General features: G+C 40.3%; 1 protein-coding gene across 1 annotated transcript in view; it reads right to left on the reverse strand.

Annotated features, from left to right (window-relative positions):
• PCDH15 (protocadherin related 15) overlaps nucleotides 1-21100 on the reverse strand; it is a 1670337-nt gene that overhangs the window by 1165355 nt on the left and 483882 nt on the right. Inside the window, exon 5 of the mRNA XM_077454160.1 lies at nucleotides 2275-2435. Within this exon, the coding sequence (XP_077310286.1) occupies nucleotides 2275-2435 (161 nt within the window). The remainder of the gene's footprint in view (nucleotides 1-2274; nucleotides 2436-21100) is intronic.

The following is a 21100-nucleotide window of genomic DNA, read 5'->3' on the forward strand; positions in this document are numbered from 1 at the left end:
GGCGGTACACTGGAGGCTTCAGGGCTAGACGTAGATGACCTGGAGCTGCATGAGGGAGACGGCGGCGAGGCACCTCCGCCGGCGCCATCTTGCCGCAGGCCGCGATCCGCCGGTCTGAAGAAATCAACCAATTTCTTCGGTTTGGCTGCATCTTTTCGTTTGCGGGACATATCGTCCGGTTCTACGGGATCTCTGGTCACCGAGAGTGCAGGTGGGGCTGCTATTCGTCGCGTCTGTGTTGTTTAGGGACCGTTGCTGGAGCGGAGCTCACTGCTTAAGCGTCCAAAAACAAGCGCGCGGTGGCCACGCCCCCCAGCAATCAGAAATTTCAAATATTTTAATTCTTTTTTTTTTCATTTCCATAAACAATTTACTTTCAATGTGCCTTTGAATTTGTTAGCAAATTTGACTTTGTAGGTAGAGTCAATTCCCATTTCATCCTTACATGTAATAACGTTCTTCTTTTCTGGACGTGTCCAATTAATTTTTTGTGCAGGCCCATCTCTGCCCCACCTCTTTTTTTAAGATATATTTATTGGACTTTAAACAGAGAGATTTACAAAAAAAAACAATAACAAGACACCATACAGTTCCAGTGTACATAACATAAAGTACATAAAATCCAGTGTACATCAATAAAGATTCTTAAAAACATATTGTCTCACATGTATCATGATAGTATTGACCAGCAATGTCACATAGAAGACACTTTAGTATCAGGAATAACATCTACCATAACTAAGTTCCTAACAGCCTGATTCATAAAAAGAACATCATTAACCACTTGCTTACTGGGCATCTAAGCCCTCCTCCTGCCCAGACCAATTTTCAGCTTTTAGTGCTGTCACTCTTTGAATGACATTTGCGCGGTCATACAACACTGTACCCAAATTAATCATTTTTTTCCTCACAAAAAGAGCTTTCTTTTGGTGATATTTGATCACCTCCGGGTTTTTTATTTTTTTTTAAAACAATTAAAAAATACAATTTTTTTTCTTTTTAAATACAAAACTGTTTTATATTTTATTAATACATTTTGCAAACAGGTAATTTTTCTCCTTCATTGATTCATTCATTACGCTGACGAGGCTACACAGATGGTCACTGGCAGGCTGTATTGATGGGCACTGATAAGGTGGCACTGATGGGCACTGATAAGGTGGCACCGGTGGGCATTGATGAGGTGGCACGGGTGGGCATTGATGAGGTGGCACGGGTGGGGCATTGTTATGTGGCATTGGTGGGCACTGAGAGGTGAAACTGATGGGTGGCAATGATGGAAGGCACTGATGGGCATTGATAGGTGGCACTGAAGGGCACTAATAGGTGGTACTGGTAGCAGTACTGGGCACTGATGGGTGGCAGTAATGGGCACTGATCGGCACAGGTAGGTGACACTAATAGGCAGCACTGCTAGGTGGTCCTGATAAAGCACTGATTGGCACCACTGGTGGGCACTGATTGCTGGCACTTTTATGTACTGGTGGGCACTGATTCATGGCACTGTGGGCACTGATTTGTGGCACTGTGGGCACTGGCAGGTGGTACTGATGGGCACATATGAGGTGGCTTTGCCTCTTCCTCTTTGGGACCGATGTCCCTTCAACAGAAGCCGGTGATCAGCTTTTTTTTATCTTCACGCTCTCAGTGTGAGAAGAAAAAAACAATTATCGATCTTCTGTTTATATCACGTGATCAGCTATCATTGGCTGATAGATGATCACATGGTAAGGGGCCGGGATCGACCCCTTACCCCGATCTGTAATCACCCAAGTCTTGGTGATCACAGCAAGCGCCGTGCGCATTACCCAGATTTTGTGAATTATTTTTTTTTTGTTTCCAAATTTCAAAAGGTAAGTTTATACAGGGGTAATCACTGACAAGTTTTAACCAATGAGCTAACACAGTTGATATCAACCCTTTTCAAGATAGTACCTCTTCATTTTCCTGCGTAACCTTTTATGTAGCCGCTGGGACTCATAGACTGTCATTTGAGTGAATTTCTGAGCCTGCTGGGGCTGCTGACATTACATCCATGATGCCGTTACCCTGTAGCAGCCTCAGGGCTTTTGGATGTCTACAAAAGGGAGGCTTTCACAGTTAAACAACATGCATAAGCTTTTTTAAATACAGATATCATTTTATGCGAAAAGTGTGTTATTGAAACAGATTTTCTTTAAGGGGGGCTTTGAAAACCATGAGCATACTTGACCTGTAGTTTTCATTTAGACAGTTTTTTCTTTCAAATAATTACAATTATATAAATAGACTTACATCTCTATCCAGTACTCTCCCAGTGCTGTTAAGATATAATTTCTGAGTAACTGGATCCAGTATCACCCAGTAGTCTGCATTGTCTTTCAAAGTTAGACGTATAGTAGGATTAGATCCACCAGCAGTCCCTGTAATTTGCATATTGTCCACTATGATTGTTCCTGTTGTGACAAAAAATACAACATTGTTTAGTACATACATTTTTTATATTTGTATTTGGTTTTTCAAATCAAATGTTAACATACTGATATGTTAAAGTTACCCTTTTTGAAAGTCTGCAAAAAATACATACTATATTTAATATAATTCCGCATCAATACATTCCTAACATATCAAAATATAAAATAACAATTTTTTTTTTAAATGCACCTTTTTTTTCAACAGAAAAGTTTTTATTTGTCTTCAAATGGAGAAATGTATACATACAGTAAAAAATTCTGCAGTTGTGCATATTATACAGCAAAGGTGCAGTGGATAATGGCACAGTTATATAATGAAAATGTCTTGTACAAGGTTGTGCATGAATCGCATAACAAATATGATTATATCACTTAAATAAAGTCCTTACCGCTTACAGTGTTACATATTATTATTTACTCAGTTGTATTCCTGTGTATAGAGTTTGTGAACGGATCCTTTCCAACATCCATCTATACTAACTATAGGGGGGGCATGGAGCAGAGGGGGGGGAGCCACCAGGAGCAACACCACATTGCACAGGATGCTATTGCTTAGTCCATGCACCCCATACCTTCCCAAATTTCTTTGGGCATTTGTGGTTTATGTAGGTAAGCTTGTAGAGTGGAAGTGTGGAGTTCACTAAGGCTTTCCATTGGGAGACCTTGGGAGGATCAGGTTGTTTCCACTTAATTAGGCTAGCTGTCCTAGCGTAGAATGAAGCGTAGAACACAAATAGAGTGCTGGGTGTGATGTTATCGCACACTCCCAAGAGGAGAATGATTGGGTTCATTTCTATCTGTAGATGGCCTACTGAGTTGATTGTGTCCACTACTTGCGACCAAAATTGTTGTATAACAGGGCAGGACCAGACCACGTGTATAAAAAAGTACCTTTAGTGTAAGGAAAAATCTATTGTCAGTGGTGAAGTGGGTGGATGATGTCATGATCTCTGCCTCAGTCAGAGGAATCTTTGTATTCATTCAGAACCTACAAAGCTTCCTGTGAATGGCTGATAAATGTGGGAGAGTAGGGCGGAAAGTTCCTGTCCTGCTGCCAGAACACAGTGCTGCACTGTATACTGTATGTGGTTAAGGCTACATACAGTTCTCATGATTCTGTGCTACAATTAGCTTTGTTATATACAGCTGCTGCTCCAATCTGATTCATCTCAGTTGCTAAAAAAATAAAAAAATAAAAAAAAATTCTCAGGTAGCTACAACAGTGACACATTTTTTTTCATCAAACAGTAACAAGCCAGCTGTTCAATGGGGCTTCCCCTGTTCTCGCTTATGTAAAACTGTCCGGTCGTCTGTCATTTACTATCAAACTCTTATTTAGAACTAAGAGACTTCAAATGATATAGCATTAAAAATTTACTGATGCTGGTCATTTTTAAAGTAAGAGAGAATTGGTCAAAATATACTACAGAAAAAGAGTTGGAAAGAAAGAAATGTGGTTTAGTAGCACGCGTTTCGTGTTTTTTTCTTTTAATGATGCAGCAACATACTGCAAATAAAAGGCAGCTACATTACCAGATGGTCAGTAACAAATAAATTGAGCAACTCTAAGCATCCCACATTTAAGAAGGTCCTACCATCATAAATTTAAAAAAAATTAATGAAAACTCCAAACACCACCCCTAAAACAAAAGCCTTTTTTTAATGGAAAGCTTTGATGCAAAAAAAAAACATAGGCTCTACCAACTTTAAATTAAAACTAGAGAAATCCCCCCAAAACACCACTAGTTAAGAGTGACTGCTGACCACAAAACATCCACAATCAGATTTAAAGTACACTTATGGTAGTGGCAAACTGCACCTCATCCATGTGCATCATTCATCTGACATGCATCTACATTATTATTTTTTTGCAGCAACCTATGGAAAGCTTACAGTGAGACAGAGTAGGCACATTGTAAAAAATACACTTATACCGCGTACACACGATCGGAATTCCAGCCAGAAAAAGACAGATGAGAGCTTTTTATTGGAAAATGCGACCGTGTGTATGCTCCATTGGAATTTAGCTGTCTGAATTTCCGCCAGCAAAAAATTGATAGCATGTTCTCACAATTTTCACAATGGAAAAACTTTCTATCGGAAATTCCGATTGTGTGTATGCAATTCCGACACACAAAAACTTACGCATGCTCAGATTCAACTAGGAGATGGAAGCTATTGGCTACTAGGTATTGAACTTCCTTTTTCTAGTCCCGTCGTACGTGTTGTACATCACAGTGTTCTTGGCGGTCGGAATTTGGCGTGACCATGTGTATGCAAGACAGCTTGAGCAAAATCCTGTCGAAATTCCATCAGGAAACAACCAGAGCTTTTTACGACCAAAATTCCGATTGCGTGTACGCGCGATCACATTTTCTCTAGTAAACCATCCCACACCTTATATCAGCTAGAAAACATTGTGCTGTGTCTTTTTCTTTGATGCTCTAAACTGCAACTCCAGACATTTGTATTATGATTTGAATAGAGTGCAGAAGGGCTAGAACTTCTACAATTTAATATGTCTGTTTATATGTCTGGAAGTGAGCTTAATATTTCCAATGAGTACCTAGCATTAAAGTATTTTTATTAGAAGAGCAGGGAAGGGTTTGAACATCTTAGTGACCAATTAAAAAAATAAAACAGCAGCGGTCTAATTGGTTAGGTGACATAACACCTTTCAGGATACTGTTTTAAAATCATGAACTGTAGATGACATTAAATATAACTAAAATAAGTCTCTTCTAAAGGAAAGGTGAGCTGCAATTACTGACCTCTCCTTAAAGAATGGTATTTCAGTACCTTCTGAGTCATTGATCCGAACAAAGATTTATAAATCAGACTTTACTTGCTGCATGCTTATTATTAAACTAGTGACTCACATAATTGAAGCCAGAGGGTCAGTATGAGAGTCAGCAAACTAAAACTTTCAGAAAGTAGTCAGCAATGTCAATGTGTATATTTATCTTATTACAGTTTTCCTTTAACTGCAATTAAAGCAAAAACATTATACAAATCAGCAATCCACCTGCCTTTTAAACTATGAATGTATGCCCACTGTTGTCTTATGAGAAGTTTATGTGTAATCTCTACTAGCAACTGTAAATACATTTTTATATGTATATTTTTAGTGATATGAGATATAGAATTTTGTTTTACTAATGGTTTAATATAGCGATATAAACACATATGGGGACAAGATTTGCAGACTTTAGTTTGAAGTGTAGGAATGTTAGGTTTGTGGGCCACGGCAAATGCTCTGCTATTTACCCGTCAAACATTGTGAGAAAGGACAACACCTAAATTGAGTTCCTTATCACAGCCTATATGAGGCCGAAGTAATTATCTTGACCAGGCCGTTTGTATCCCTTTGTTAATTAACACTATATCCACTTTAAAGGGTGCAGGGGCGGATCCAGGGGAGGCAACGGGTCAATTGCCCCCTCCGAGAATACCACCAGCTGATGACAGCGCGGCCGGTTCCACGGGTGCAATCGCGGCCGGTTCCGCAGGGACCAGCGCGGCCGGTTTCGCGGGTGCCAGCGCGGCCGGTTCCGCGGGTGCCAGCGCGGCCGGTTCCACGCCCGGTTCCGCGGGTGCCCGCGCGGTCGGTTCCGTGAGTGATTGCGCTGAGTGGATGGGAGAGGGGGGGCAGCTGGGCGGCTTATGAGGGCTGCTGGCTAATCAGGAAGCCAGCAGGCAGGGGAGCAGGGAGATGACATCATCTCTCACTGCCCTGCATCCCTCCAGTTCCACCCTCACTGTGCGGGAAGCTGTGTGCAGCAGAGAGATTACATCATCTCTCTGCTGCCTATCTTCACTCTGGACTCAACAAAAGAACACCTTAGCAGAAAAGTGACACAGTAGGTGACAATCTGCAATGTGTGACAGACTACGTGGCAAAAGGCAATCCACAATGTGTGGCAGACTACGTGGCAAGTGGCAATCCGCAATGTGTGGCAGACTACGTGGCAAGTGGCAATCCGCAATGTGTGGCAGACTACGTGGCAAGTGGCATCCGCAATGTGTGGAAGGCAACTGGGCAAGTGACAATCCGCAATGTGTGGCAGGCTACGTGGCAAGTGACAATCCGCAATGTGTGGCAGACTATGTGGCAATCCACAATGTGTGGCAGGCGACGTGGCAAGTGACAATCTGCAATGTGTGGCAGGCTACATGGCAAGTGACAATCTGCAATGTGTGGCAGGTGACGTGGCAAGTGACAATCTGCAATGTGTGGCAGGCTACGTGCCAAGTGACAATCAGCAATGTGTGGCAGGTGACGTGGCGAGTGACAATCCGCAATGTGTGGCAGGCTACGTGGCAATCCGCATCTGGTGGCAGGCGACGTGGCAAGTGACAATCCACAATGTGTGGCAGGTGACATGGCAAGTGACAATCCGCAATGTGTGGCAGGCTATGTGGCAAGTGACAATCCGCAATGTGTGGCAGGTGACGTGGCAAGTGACAATCTGCAATGTGTGGAAGGCGACGTGGCAAGTGATAATCCGCAATGTGTGGCAGGCTACGTGGCAAGTGACAATCAGCAATGCGTGGCAGGTGACGTGGCAAGTGGCAATCCGCAATGTGTGGCAGGTGACGTGGCAAGTAACAATCTGCATTTGGTGACAAGTGACGTGGCAAGTGACAATCCGCATTTGGTGGCAGGCGACATGGCAAGTGACAATCCGCATTTTGTGGCAGGCGACATAGCAAATGACACCCTCAAGGCTCCCACTGATTCTGCATTATGGTGAGTTGAACCATTTAATTTTATATTACAATGTATTAATAGAAATAATGTGCTTCAATCATCCTGACACCATAACAACCATGGTGCCGTAATGATTGAAGTGTCAATACCAGCCATTTCCCATATAAATTGCCCCCAAAAAAACATATTTTATAGCAGTGCCCCTCCCGAGACTGGACTCTGGATCCGCCCTTGAAAGGGTGTGCTCTTTGATATTGCAGAGAATATGGCCATCTGTTCAGGAGTGGACAGTTTACTCAGAATATGACCTTGCATAACTAATGCCCCATTCCAGAGAAGGTGATGACCTGGAATAATTAATTTTCTCCCCAAGACAGGAGGTTCTAGTGAGGGGCTGAGTTATGCTAAATCTAGGGGGTGGGGAAATTGCCCAATCCTGGATGAGATATGCCCGGAAGGAGGAGAGTGGTAAGATAGTTCCAACAATTGGGATGGCCCAATACAAGTCTATGAGAGATAGATGTATATTAGTTTAAGTCTTAAACATAGATGGGGGGAGAGAAGAACCAACCCCTACAGGGGGTCCCTATACTAAACCACTGGTAAATATAAGCCCATGTCCCAGCGCTTTTATGTACAGTGGTGTGAAAAAGTGTTTGCCCCCTTCCTCATTTCCTGTTCCTTTGCATGTTTGTCACACTTAAGTGCTTCGGAACATCAAACCAATTTAAACAATAGTCAAGGACAACACAAGTAAACACAAAATGCAATTTGTAAATGAAGGTGTTTATTATTAAAGGTGAAAAAAAATCAAAACCATCATGGCCCTGTGTGAAAAAGTGACTGCCCCCTAAACCTAATAACTGGTTGGGCCACCCTTAGCAGCAACAACTGCAACCAAGCGTTTGCGATAACGTGCAATGAGGCTTTTACAGCGTCCTGGAGGAATTTTGGCCCACTCATCTTTGCAGAATTGTCCTAATTCAGTTACATTAGAGGGTTTTCGAGCATGAACGGCCTTTTTAAGGTCATACCACAACATCTCAATAGGATTCAGGTCAGGACTTTGGCTAGGCCACTCCAAAGTCTTCATTTTGTTTTTATTCAGCCATTCGGTGGTGGACTTGCTGGTGTGTTTAGGATCATTGTCCTGCTGCAGAACCCAAGTTCGTTTCAGCTTGAGTACACGAACAGATGGTCGGACATTCTCCTTCAGGATCTCTTGGTAGACAGCAGAATTAATAGTTCCTTTTATCACGGCAAGTCTTCCAGGTCCTGAAGCAGCAAAACAGCCCCAGACCATCACACTACCACCACCATATTTTACTGTTGGTATAATGTTCTTTTTATGAAATGCAGTGTTCCTTCTACGCCAGATATACTTGGACACACACCTTCCAAAGAGTTCCACTTTTGTCTCATCGGTCCACAGAATGTTGTCCCAAAAGTCTTGGGGATCATCAAGATGTGTTGTGGAGAAATTGAGACGAGCTTTGATGTTCTTTTTGCTCAGCAGTGGTTTTCTCCTTGGAACTCTGCCATGCAGGCCATTTTTTCCCAGTCTTTTCCTGATGGTGGAGGCATGAACGCTGACCTTAACTGAGGCAAGTGAGGCCTGCAGTTCCTTGGACGTTGTTGTGGGGTCTTTTGTGACCTCTTGGATGAGTCGTCGCTGCGCTCTTGGGGTAATTTTGGGCGGCCGGCCACTCCTGGGAAGGTTCACCACTGTTCCATGTCTTCGCCATTTGTGGATAATGGCTCTCACTGTGGTTCGCTGGATTCCCAAAGCTTTGGAAATGGCTTTATAACCCTTTCCAGACTGATAGATCTCAATTACTTTCTTTCTCAATTGTTCCTGAATTTCTTTGGGTCTCGGCATGATGTGTAGCTTTTAAGGATCTTCTGGTGGACCTTACTGTGTCAAGCAGCTCCTATTTAAGTGATGCCTTGATTGTGAACAGGTGTGGCAATAATCAGGCCTGGGTGTGGCTAGAGAAATTGAACTCAGGTGTGGACAACCACAGTTATAGTATGTTTTAACAAGGGGGGCAATCACTTTTTCACACAGGCCCATGATGGTTTGGATTTTTTTTCACCTTTAATAATAAACACCTTCATTTACAAATTGCATTTTGTGTTTACTTGTGTTGTCCTTGACTATTGTTTAAATTGGTTTGATGTTCCGAAACACTTAGGTGTGACAAACATGCAAAGGAACAGGAAATGAGGAAGGGGGCAAACACTTTTTCACACCACTGTATACATGCTTGTCCTTTGTATTGTCTGTCTTGCTGTTTGTAGATTAATGTTTTGAGTATTAATCTATTAATTCCTTCATGTAATCCATGTTTTTTTTACCCTTTTTCTGTATGATAGATTGTTGTGCATTAGCTTAGGGCTCCTTACTAGTTACCAATGCATTTCTGTTGTTGGGTTAAAGCTTTCACTCATTGTCAAAAAACGCTTTTTAACCCAAATCTGAGATATATTAAATATCAAAATATATCTTTCAGGTAACACCCACCCTCTTTACTACAGCTGCTGAATACAGTATATCTCATGAGGTTGAGATGCCCAGAAAGATCAATTTTAATTGAAGAACGTTTTTGCAAATGTTTACCATGCCTACATTTCAAGTGAATGAGAAATCATATGTTACCATCTAAATCTATAAATTTCCAATACTAATTGTGAATTTCTGTTCTCATTATAGACACTAGCAGAATGTTTATTTTTAGTATTGCTATAGTTCATTTTTGGTGAACATAAAGTAGTGTTCTAAAGTTTAACAAAAAAATATATTTTGAAAATTTGTACAGTATGAGGTATGTAATGTAATGCGTGGTTCATCCCCAAACTTTGATCCAAATATATGCAGGATAATCATATTCATCACTTGTAAATGTAGATCATATATACACAGTCTAGTTAGTGTTGAAATACTATTTGTGCAAGTGGGTATGGGCTACTCCCATGCAATAATCATTACACATACAGTGGCTTAAAACAATGTTGGTATCTGCTACATGTTGTTCGAAAAGTTTCAAGGAGTTTCTGTGTTCAGCTTTGACTTGAAACAGATTTGTATTGGCACCTGTTCTCTTATATTGGCCTTGAACTGTTTAATAGATTTTGTTTCCCATTTCCACTCTAATCAGCTCAAACCATTTAATGCCCTTCATGACAATTGGAGGGCTCACAGCAATGATGAGGCAGTTACAGGTTTAGTAACTTTTGATAAATTAGAAAAAAATATATATATTTTTTTTTTTTTTCAATTTGAGTCTGTTGTGTTTATACCCACCTTTTGACCATGTATTAGTACATGATTAAACACTTTATATTTTTTAAATTTGAGTCTGTTGTGGTTTATGAGGGTTGGTGTACAATTGTCTCCCAATAACCAATAAGCAGGTTCCATGGTGGGATTAAGGGTCTGGTATGGATTTTCTGAAGGACCTCATACTTTTTTTTACTCAAAGAGCCTGATAAGTATTTTAGGAGAAAACGACACTTTTTTTTTTTCATTTTTTTTTTTTTTTATTCTTCCTGTGGGATATACTATTACAAAGAAAAAATCTAAATACAGTTTAAATTTCCAGCAAGTGACATGTTACTGCCAGCTTCTTTCTTTAAAAATACTAATATTACTAATAATCACTAATAGTGAGTATCAAGGCTGTTTACCAGATACAATTGACCCTCAAAACCTGAGAGGTCAGACAGCATACTGAAGAAATCATTGTGATTTATTTCATATACTGTACATATTGTTTTTTTACTACACTATGAGGCTATTTACACTTTATATTAGGGGAGCATTTATTTGAAATCCTGGAGAAGATAAATTGTGGGGAAAGGTTAATGTGAGGGTGCCTCAGACATTATGTCGGATATCTATTACAGAAGGCCCCAGAGATGGTTGTTGTTGTTTGAAAAGTGCTGTCTGACCGCTCAGCTTTTTTGATCTTCACACCTTTGATGCCTTTTGGAAGAATATTTCTGTACAGCGTATTACTTTAGAAAAACTCTCTCTCAATTTGGATTTGGTTTCTTTCAATATTTTCTATAATCTTTATAATCTTTATTGTGTCTATCGATAGGCTTCATTTATATCATTTCCAATTTGTGAGTGTTTTTTATTTTTATTTTTTTATTTCATGCATGTTGTTTTTTTATTCATTATACAGTATGTTTAGTGCTGCATTTACTTACATGAGTTCTTTTTGATTAGGAGTCAACAAGTTGTGTTGCTGCTTTATATTTTATATTTTTGTTTCTTGCAAGTTGAATGCCTCGTACACGTGATCGGACTTTCCGCCAACAAAACTGTGAAAATTTTGTCCAAAGGGTGTTGGCTCAAACTTGTCCTGCATACACATGGTCCCACAAATTTTGGCCAACAATTATGAACGTAGTGATGTACTAGACGCACTACGTGGTTTTTCACCTCCATAGCACCACCCTTTGGGCTCCTTCTGCTAATTTTGTGTTAGTAGAAGTTTGGTGAGTGTTGATTTGCGCTTTTCTTTTCACGTTTTCCATTAAGCACTTTTCAGTTCACGGTTTTCATTTCATGCTTTTCATTTAATTTATGAATGGCCGTAAAATTGATAAGGGACACCAACATAGTTGTATCTTTGATCTTAAAAACTATGGGATAATGGTGTTGTGTTAACGTGCACAAATAATAAAAAAAAAAATAATAATAAATATTATTCTTGATATCACTAGAAAAAAAAAGCCTTTGAAAATTTGTTTGCAATAACTCCATCAGTATCATCAGCAAAGCAGCTTCATTATTATCCCATTAAAGAAAATAATTGTGCGCTGCATTTGGAGATTTCATAATTTGCCATGGATACGAATGTTAATTCTCCATTAAGAATGCTAGTTTATAAGACCGACTGCTTCTGGCTCATCCTTGCTTCCAAGCATGCATGTTTGTACTTTGGACTTTTGCCGATGGACTTGTGCACACATGATCGCAAAATCCGGCAAGACACATTTGTTGGTGGAAAATTAGAAAACATGCTAGCCAACATTTGTTAGCAGAAAGTCTGACAACAATTGTCCGATGAAGCATATACACAGTCGGATTTTACGCCAACAGCCTGACATCTAACATTTCCCATCGGAAAATCCGATTGTGTGTACAGGGCTGGCCATACATGGTTGAATTTCAAATGAATATTTTTTTGAAAATGAGAAATTTTGTGCATTTTGTGATCCAATGGTGCCTTTATCGATTTTAAAATTTGACCAAACCAAGCTTTAAATTTCACCTCCTGTTGCTACAGAAATACATTTCATGGCTGGGAATATTCTTTTCTTTCCGGGAGTTTTCATTTCTTACAAATGTGCATTTATTTTTTTACTACATTTCTCGCACAATTCTCCCATCAAATTACCAACATGCTTGATTACTCAAATTTGATGGCCGCAAAATCATCTGTTGCTGCAGCCCACTAATGGTGCGAAATTCAAACAAAAATTCTTAGATAAGATTTTCTAAAGAAAATGCCTAAGCTCAGGTGTCACTGTTTACATTTCAAGATGAAGCATAACACACTGTAACCCCAACAGCGTGAACTATGCTCTCCTCATAAGATGAGCCACAGAAAGTGACATGGGTGGGTACAAATTTTGGATAGAGGCCAAGTCATTTGAGAGCTCTTGCAATGAGGGGCTAAGCCTAGGCCTGTGATTAAAGTCTTAAGTTCATAAGCAGATCTCCTCTCAGGAACAAGCAACTTGAATACATTCTTTAGAGCTACTCTTCCACTGGCTAGGTTGGGCCCTAGAGGACACTGATGTGCGTAAATACACAAGTCTATGATGTAAGTGGTTATAGTCCTGCATCCAATGGGGTTGGTTGGAAAGTAGTAGGGATATTTCACTAAGCTAAAGCAATGATGCGGATAGTGAAGCAGAAGGGAAAGAGAAGATTCTGCCTAGTCCAGCAGAACAGTAGAGCATTAGGGCAATTGTGTGTACTGAAATTAAAGCACATATTCCTTGAAAGACGAACAATATATTCAATTTCCAGAATAACTGTGGATCAAAGACTCTCTCCCCAAGTCCAGAAATCTGTGGCGGTTACCGGTGGCTCTCAGTAAGGTATCTCCTGCCAGCTATTTCCAGCAGCTGACCAGGAACAACACTTCCCACTCCTCTGCAGCTCTCCTCTCCAGTTGATGGCAATCCCTAACTGCCCAGATCTTTCTCTGAACTTTCCATTTATACCCCCTTGTTTTCTTCTCCCACTCCAAGAAACCTCTGGGTCTTGTAGTTATTTCACTCATCAAAAAAAGAATGGCTCTGCTTATTGTTCAGACTACATTTCCCAGTATTCTGTGTTCTAAGTTCAAAACTCAACAACATATTCACTTTTGTCACCTTGTGGAAAAAAGGAGACAGGCATAATACAGTAAAGCCTTGTACACACAATCAGATTTTCAGACGACCGAACATCAGTTGTTTGTTGCATGCTAGTCTCATGTCGAAAGTGAAGAGGTTACTCACCAAATGAAAAATTCTTGTATGACAGAATACCACTTCAGAAGTGATGTAATGTGTTGAGTAGTTTTGTATGTATGGTTTCATTTCTGAGCATGTGCAGTCTTGCGATTAAAATTTTTTTCATACAAAAAAAGTACTAATTAAACGAAAAGCGGACGTTAAGTTCACGTACGACCAACATTTTATAGTCTGCACATCCAGCTTTTCTCTCATGAAAAATCATAATCGGCTGTCAAAAGCACCATACTAACAAGCCGAAAATCGGCAGATCGTTTTTCCGATTTTTGTATCGTGTGTACAGGCCCTAACAGTAGTGCTTGTTACTTTCTATTGACCTATTATTTTGTTTGCCAAGTGTTTTGGTATAGCTATCAACAAAGTATCAAACATCTCTATTTTCCATAATATGGTCATTTTGCACAGGACAACATTTTTCACAGCATAATACACATAAATAATTTTCACACAATAAATTATTCAATCATATGAAAAGCAAATTATTATTTACTTATTCAATTTCAATGCTTATTGTGTGAAAATTCTCAAATTCAATAGTAAATCAGCCATGCGTCTCTGATAAGTGCACTTTGAGCCTGAGCAATATATTAACTTTGAAACTATTATTTCATCTATTTATAGAGCAACTAGTGATGTGTAGTTATGATTCATCACAAAATGTCTAGGTCATCTGAGTAATGCAACAAGAATGTACACATTTAATAAACCCAATTAGGTGATTTATTTAGTAGAGATGAATACAGAGAAAGACAAACTGAGTGATGGAAAAACATGGAAAATGTATCATATTAGTGCATTATATGCAACCTAATTAACAAACAATAAAAATAGCAGATGTGCTAATTTGTCACAATTTTTTTTCTGTTTAATGTCACCATCATTAGCATAACAACTGTAGTGGGTATGGAATTTACATTAATAAATGAGCTGAAAGAAAATAAAGCAGGAGAATGTCTCCTTGCTGTTATCTCTAACAATTTAGTGCAAGGTAATGATTAATGAACCAGTCTGTATAAATCTCTGACAGCATAGAGGAACTATAGAAATACTCATCTCTTATCAATAATATTCTAATTATCACAGAAACCGTTTTTATCTATTTAGCAAGCATCCAAACATGTTAGAAGTTGTTCTGCAGCTTTATTTTTATGGAATTTATCGATTTACTTTACAATAAATAGGCAGCATGGCTTATTTTTAAATTTCATTGTGCTCGGAAGCAACAAACTGTGGAAACAAGAGTAAAAGTCTAACTCTGATGGCTGTTTTAGTTAGTGCTTTTTTTTTTTTTTAATTGAGGAAAGTATACAAATCATTAATGTATCTAGTGGGGCAGATTTTTATTTTTTTTAAAGGGGTTGTAAAGGTAAAAGTTTTTTCACCTTAATGCATTCTATGCATTAAGATGAAAAAACATTTGACAGTGCCGGCCCCCTCAGACCCACTGTTTTACTTACCTGACCCCTCGAAAGTCCCGCACTTGCCCCCGATGTCCTCTTCACCGCTCAGCCTGGCCGTTGATTGGCTGGAGTGGATGGATTGGATGGAAAATCCTACTACCTACCTTTTGTTCCTCTATCCTTTTTGCAGCCACTTCTTTTCTATAAGACTTCCTGGTGGTAGAACATGCTAGGACTACTGCTTATAGTTTCCACTAGAGGTACACAACAGGCTGACAAAGCAGGAGAGCATTTGGGAGACGAGTATTTACATTCTTGAACAAGAACTGACTAAACAAGGACCTTCATGGCATTATTACCAGTTTTTTTTTAATTAATGTTGTGAGTTAAGTAGATTTAAAATTACTTTTAAAAATACATTAACATGTTAAAGATTATATAGGAATTTTTCACTGTGGATGTACGTCATTATGTTTAAGCCCTTGTACACGCGGTCGGAAAATCCGAAGGAAAGGCTTATATTGTCGAAAAATCCGATCATGTGTGGGCTCCACTGGACTTTTTCCGTCGGAAATTCCAACGGAAAAAATTTGAGAGCAGGATCTCAAATTTTACAACAAAAAAATCTGATCTGACTTTTTACGATCGTTTGTAGAGAATTTTGATCGGACAAAGTGCCACTCATGCTCAGATCAAATTACGAGACCAAAGCTATGGGCTACTAGCCTTCATAATGAACGAACGTCATCACGTTCCGAGCGATCGGATTTTCCGACAACTTTGTCCGACCGTGTGTATGCAACACCAGTTTCGGACAAAATCCGTCAGAAAAAATCTGACAGATTTTGTGGTCAGAATGTCCGACCATGTGTACAAGGGCTAATAGTTGAGTGCTGTACAATAAATGAACTGCAAGCATTTTTAAGAAATGACTTAAAGTACTACAAAAGCCTCCCATTTTTATGCTATGTTAGAACTTAATTTGCATTTATCAAGTGAGCAGAGTAAAATAATTATTTGCTTCCAAACAAATCTATAAACAATTTGATATTTTCAAAAAACAGCCTCTGCTTTCCTGAGTTGCGGCCCCGAACTTCCAGTTAGGGAGCGCACACTCAAAACATCATATAAACCCCTGATCTTTCTCCTTCAGACTACATGTCCTATAATTCTAAGCACCATTGCACCTGCATAACCCATCTAGACTTCTCTGGCTACTTGTGCATGTTGGTGCAGGTAGCATCCCATCCCCAGTTTACAGTCTTTCTGCTGTGCATGAAAGGGTGGCTCCATAGGATCCTGGGATCCAGGGACTGGTGTCTCACAAGAACATAGTCAGCAGGATGCATAGATGGGTCAGTTCAGGCCGCAGGTACAGACATGGTCAGCAAACAGGCAACGGATCAGTCCAGGCATCAGGCAGAAATGTGTTCAATAAACAGACCAGGATAGGTACAGGCAGAGACAAAATTGTGCTGGTGTGGCAGTGATCAGAGACACTGCAACTGGTGTGGCAATGGTCAGGGACAGTGGGGCTGGCATGGCAGTGATCACAGACACTGTAATTGGTGTGGCAATGATTAGGAATATAAAAAGAGGTGTAGTGCTACACCTCTTTTCCTATTTTGTATCATTGCACCTAGCAATATAGTGTCAGCTGCTTTTTAGACTGTATACTTTTTTCAAGAGCAACAGATTTATATGTTTAATGATTAGGAATAACATGACTGGGTTGGCGGCGATCAGACACACTGTAACTGGTATGGTAATCAGGGACAATATGTCTAGCGTTGCAGTAAGTCGGGACAATATGATTGGTGTGGCGGTGATAATAGACCATGTGAGTGGTACAGAAGTGATTAGCAATACTGTGAGTGGGTGGAGGTGATTAGGGATAATATGAGTTGTGTGGCAGTGATTAGGGACATTGTTACTTTGTCACGGGCCTGGGTCAGGCTAGGAGACCAGTAGCTATAGCAGTGGATAAGCTTCTACTGACCAGCAGGATAGGTATACAAGCAGGTCACGCTGGCATATGATGTCCGCTCATCCAAAATGCATGGATCTCAGCACTAACCAGTATTCACCACAGCTTCAGATGGTGGAGATGGGTTTTGCTGTGTGGTAGGTCTAGGTTGTGGTCTTTAGAAAAAATTCTCCACCAGGCGGTGAGCAATCCCAGGTCCAGTAGCAGATATAGCAAGTAGGGATCAAGCAGAAGCATAGTCAGTAAAGAAGCCAAAAGGTTAGAAACTAGTGGTTTGAGGTTGAGATCAAGCAGAAACATGAAGAACAAGCCAAAGGTTGGTAACAAGTGGTAGGAAAGGTACAGATTATGAGTGACAAGAGTGAGATGTTGGCTGCAGAGAGCAAAATAATCTGGCAAACAGAAAGGGCAAAGGCATAGCTTTAATAGGAAGTTCATGGAAGGAGAAAATGGTGCAAAGTTCAAGACAAACAAGAAACAAGGCAAGGTTGTCAAGCCTGTGATTGTTAGGGTCTTGCAATGTCTCTTGGGACTTGTAGTTTAAAAACAGCTGGAGGGCCAAGGTTGCCTACCCCTGTCTTAAGAGATCAGATAGGGAGCTGTCCAGCATCTCAGGTGGCTCAGTAAGACGAGTTACCAACAAACACAGAAGAGGGCTCAGATCTAAGTGCTGACAAACTGTTGTGGTGATGATCAGAGACACTTTAACACTGTGATTGCTTTTACAGTCATGATGGCTCACTCTTCCCAGTTGCGTTCCTGAAGCCATTGAGAAATACTTTGCCAGAGCTATATCCTGGTACAGGGCTGCAGTGATTGGCCCTATTCCATATGATCTCTATGACCAATCACAGAGATCGCACAGTAGCAAATAATGATGCCAGGAAATATCATATTGTTTACAACTTTCCATGTGATTGTTGATTGACTACACCGATCACATGGTACAAGGACAGCTCACAGTGGCCTGGTACAACGATCAGTGTCTTCTGTGTCACAGCGGGTCACAGATTGCCCAAATATGTGCTCTAGAGCGTGCACGAAAAGCCAATGTGGGAGGTCATACGGGTACATCCATCCACATTGGTGCTGCTCCCACCTGGCCATTTATATGCATTGGCGAGACAAGAAGTGGTTAGACATTTTATTGTCAGTGTGACATTCTAGCTTGGGTTTTGCAGTCCTTAAAATGAAAAAAAAATTATAAAAATTATATATATATATATATATATATATATATATATATATATATATATATATATATATATATGTGTGTGTGTGTGTGTGTGTGTGTGTGTGTGTGTGCGTGTATATATATATATATATATATATATATATATATATATATATATGAAAACTGAGAGAAAAATAATTAACAATAAATATGTGAAAAGTGTTCTAAGGTGAACCAGCACTTTAACATGCAAAACAAACATCTAGTATTGAAAAGACAAAATCAGCAAGGTAGAAAGTGAGTATAATAAATGTTAGTGATGCTGCATCATTAGAGCACAAATGCATTTGCTGGCATAATAGCTTGCCTGGTAGGGGTCTATTGTCACAGAAATATAGTGGTGTAGTTGTTCCATTCTACCAATAGAGCAGTTAAGATGACAAACTTATTAGACAAGGAGAACATTCATGAGGAAATGATGTATGTGATCTTACACTGTGTGAACAGTTCAATGATCATTGACAGGGATTAATATCATTGTTCTCTGTCATCTTTAGAAACCATTACAGAGATCATGTTGAGGAACAAATAGACATATTGTATAGGAAGACAAAGGTATAGAGTGCACAGGCAAGACATCTTCCAAATACCCAGTATAGTCACTAATTCAGTAAACCACAATAACTGCACAACTTAGTTTACAGTTTAAACAGAATAACTAGTATATACGTATTTGGTATAGTATTAGGGTCCCTGGGTATTCATTAACTGCTACTTTACCACTACCTTGAGCTGGCTCATAAGGCATTTACAACAGCATATCTATTCATATTTTCTTGTAAATGTTACCTTGGACTCCATCACATTCAGTAAGCATTTACAAGGCATCAGTATTGCAGAAGCCTACTAAAAGAGATAGGAGCATCCCTATTAACCAGTGAAGACAGACATGCAAAAAAAAAGAGGATCTTCCATTGCTGTTTGTTTTGGAAGATTTTGAATATGTCTTAAGTGTTGTGTGGAAGCAGATGAGCTGTAAGGCTCACATTTTATTCAGTTTTCTAACCATGGAGAAAAATAACAAATCTGTCAGTAAGGTCAAACAGGCCTATGACTAATTGGACATACAAGTTGGGTGGATATTTTAACACAGACAAAGAAGTTCTCGTGTATAACAATTATTCCTGCTTGACATTATAAGTAGCTATTTATGTAACCACTTCAGCCCCGGAAGGATCAACCCCCATCCTGACCATGACTTTTTTTTGCGACACGGCACTGTGTTGCTTTAACTGACAATTGCGCGGTCGTGTGACACTGTACCCAAACAAAATTGAGTCCTTTTTTTTCCACAAATAGAGCTTTCTTTCGGTGGTGTTTTATCACCTCTGTGGTTTATATTTTTATTATAAACAAAAAAAAGAGTGACAATTTTGAAAAAAAAAAAAAAAGCAATATTTTTTACTTATTTTACTTATCGCTCTTTTTTGTTTATAGCGCAAAAATAAAAACCGCAGAGGTGATCAAATACCACCAAAAGAAAGCTGTATTTGTGGGGAAAAAAAGGATGTCAATTAGTTTTGCGTGCAGCATCACATAACCACGCAATTTTCTGTTAAAGCGACGTAGTGCCGAATCCCAAAAAGTGTTTTGGTCAGGAAGATGGTAAAATCTTCTGGTGCTGAAGCGGTTAACCAAGTAGATACAGAGTATTTAAAACTTATAAACTTTTAGCTTCTCCTGTTTTTTTTGTTTTTTTTTAATCATTTTTCAAATTCATATATAAAAGAAAATCTTCAAATGAAACCACCACAGTTATTTTCACTGAATAGAGAATTTGTGGATGTAGGGGTTGTTGCTGAGCAGGCAGGGTCTGTTTGCTTGAGAAACCATATAAAACTACTCCTGCCACATAAGCTCCAACCTCTTGGCTAGAAGTTTATAAATGTACTAGCTTTAAAATCTCTCTATGGTACCAGTAGTAGGTGTGACCACTGCCAAGGAAGACTAATGCCGCGTACACACGTAGCCGATTATCCGGCGGACTTAGTCTGGCAGATTTCCGAACGAGCTACTTGCCCACGCACGGCACTTTTTCAGCGGACTAATATGGCGTACTAAGTCCGTCGGACTATCCGCTGTACTTTTGAAATGAACAGATTCGCCCACACACGCGGAGGAAAGTCCGCTCATTTTGAGCGCGTCTCCAGGTAGCTGGGGCCAGCGAAGGAGGCGTCGCTGGCCCCGTCACCTGGTATGGACTTAAAGGGGAACCCCCATGCCGAAAAATCGGCGTGGGGGTCCCCCTAGGTCCATATCAGACCCTTGTCCGAGCACGCTACCCGGCCGGCCAGGAAAGGGGTGGGGACGAGCGAGCGCCCCCCCCTCCTGACCTGTACCAGGCCATGCGGCACCCCCACCCCAAAGCACCTTGTCCCCATGTTGATGAGTACAAGGGCCTCTTCCCGACAACCCTGGCTGTTGGTTGTCGGGGTCTGCAGGCGGGGAGCTTAACGGAATCCGGGAGCCCCCTTTAATAAGGGGGCCCCCGGATACCGGCTCCCCACCCTATGTGAATGAGTATGGGGTACAATGTACCCCTACCCATTCACCCATTCACCTGTAAAAAAAAAAACACAACACACAAGGGTTAAAATCATTTATTGCACAGCTCCGGGGGTCTTCTGTCCGTCTTCGTGGGTCTTCTCGCCGGACTCCTCCACTATCTTCTGCCAGCTCTTTTGCTAGCGGAGGAGCCCGGCTTTCTTCTTCGCCGCCACCCTCTTCTTCCGACTTCGGGGGTCTTGTCCCCCTCTTCGATTTTGTTGCATGATA

Source organism: Lithobates pipiens, unplaced genomic scaffold (genome assembly GCF_037356315.1).
Source record: "Lithobates pipiens isolate NorthernLeopardFrog02 unplaced genomic scaffold, aLitPip1_a1.2 Scaffold_25, whole genome shotgun sequence".
Taxonomy (NCBI): domain Eukaryota; kingdom Metazoa; phylum Chordata; class Amphibia; order Anura; family Ranidae; genus Lithobates; species Lithobates pipiens.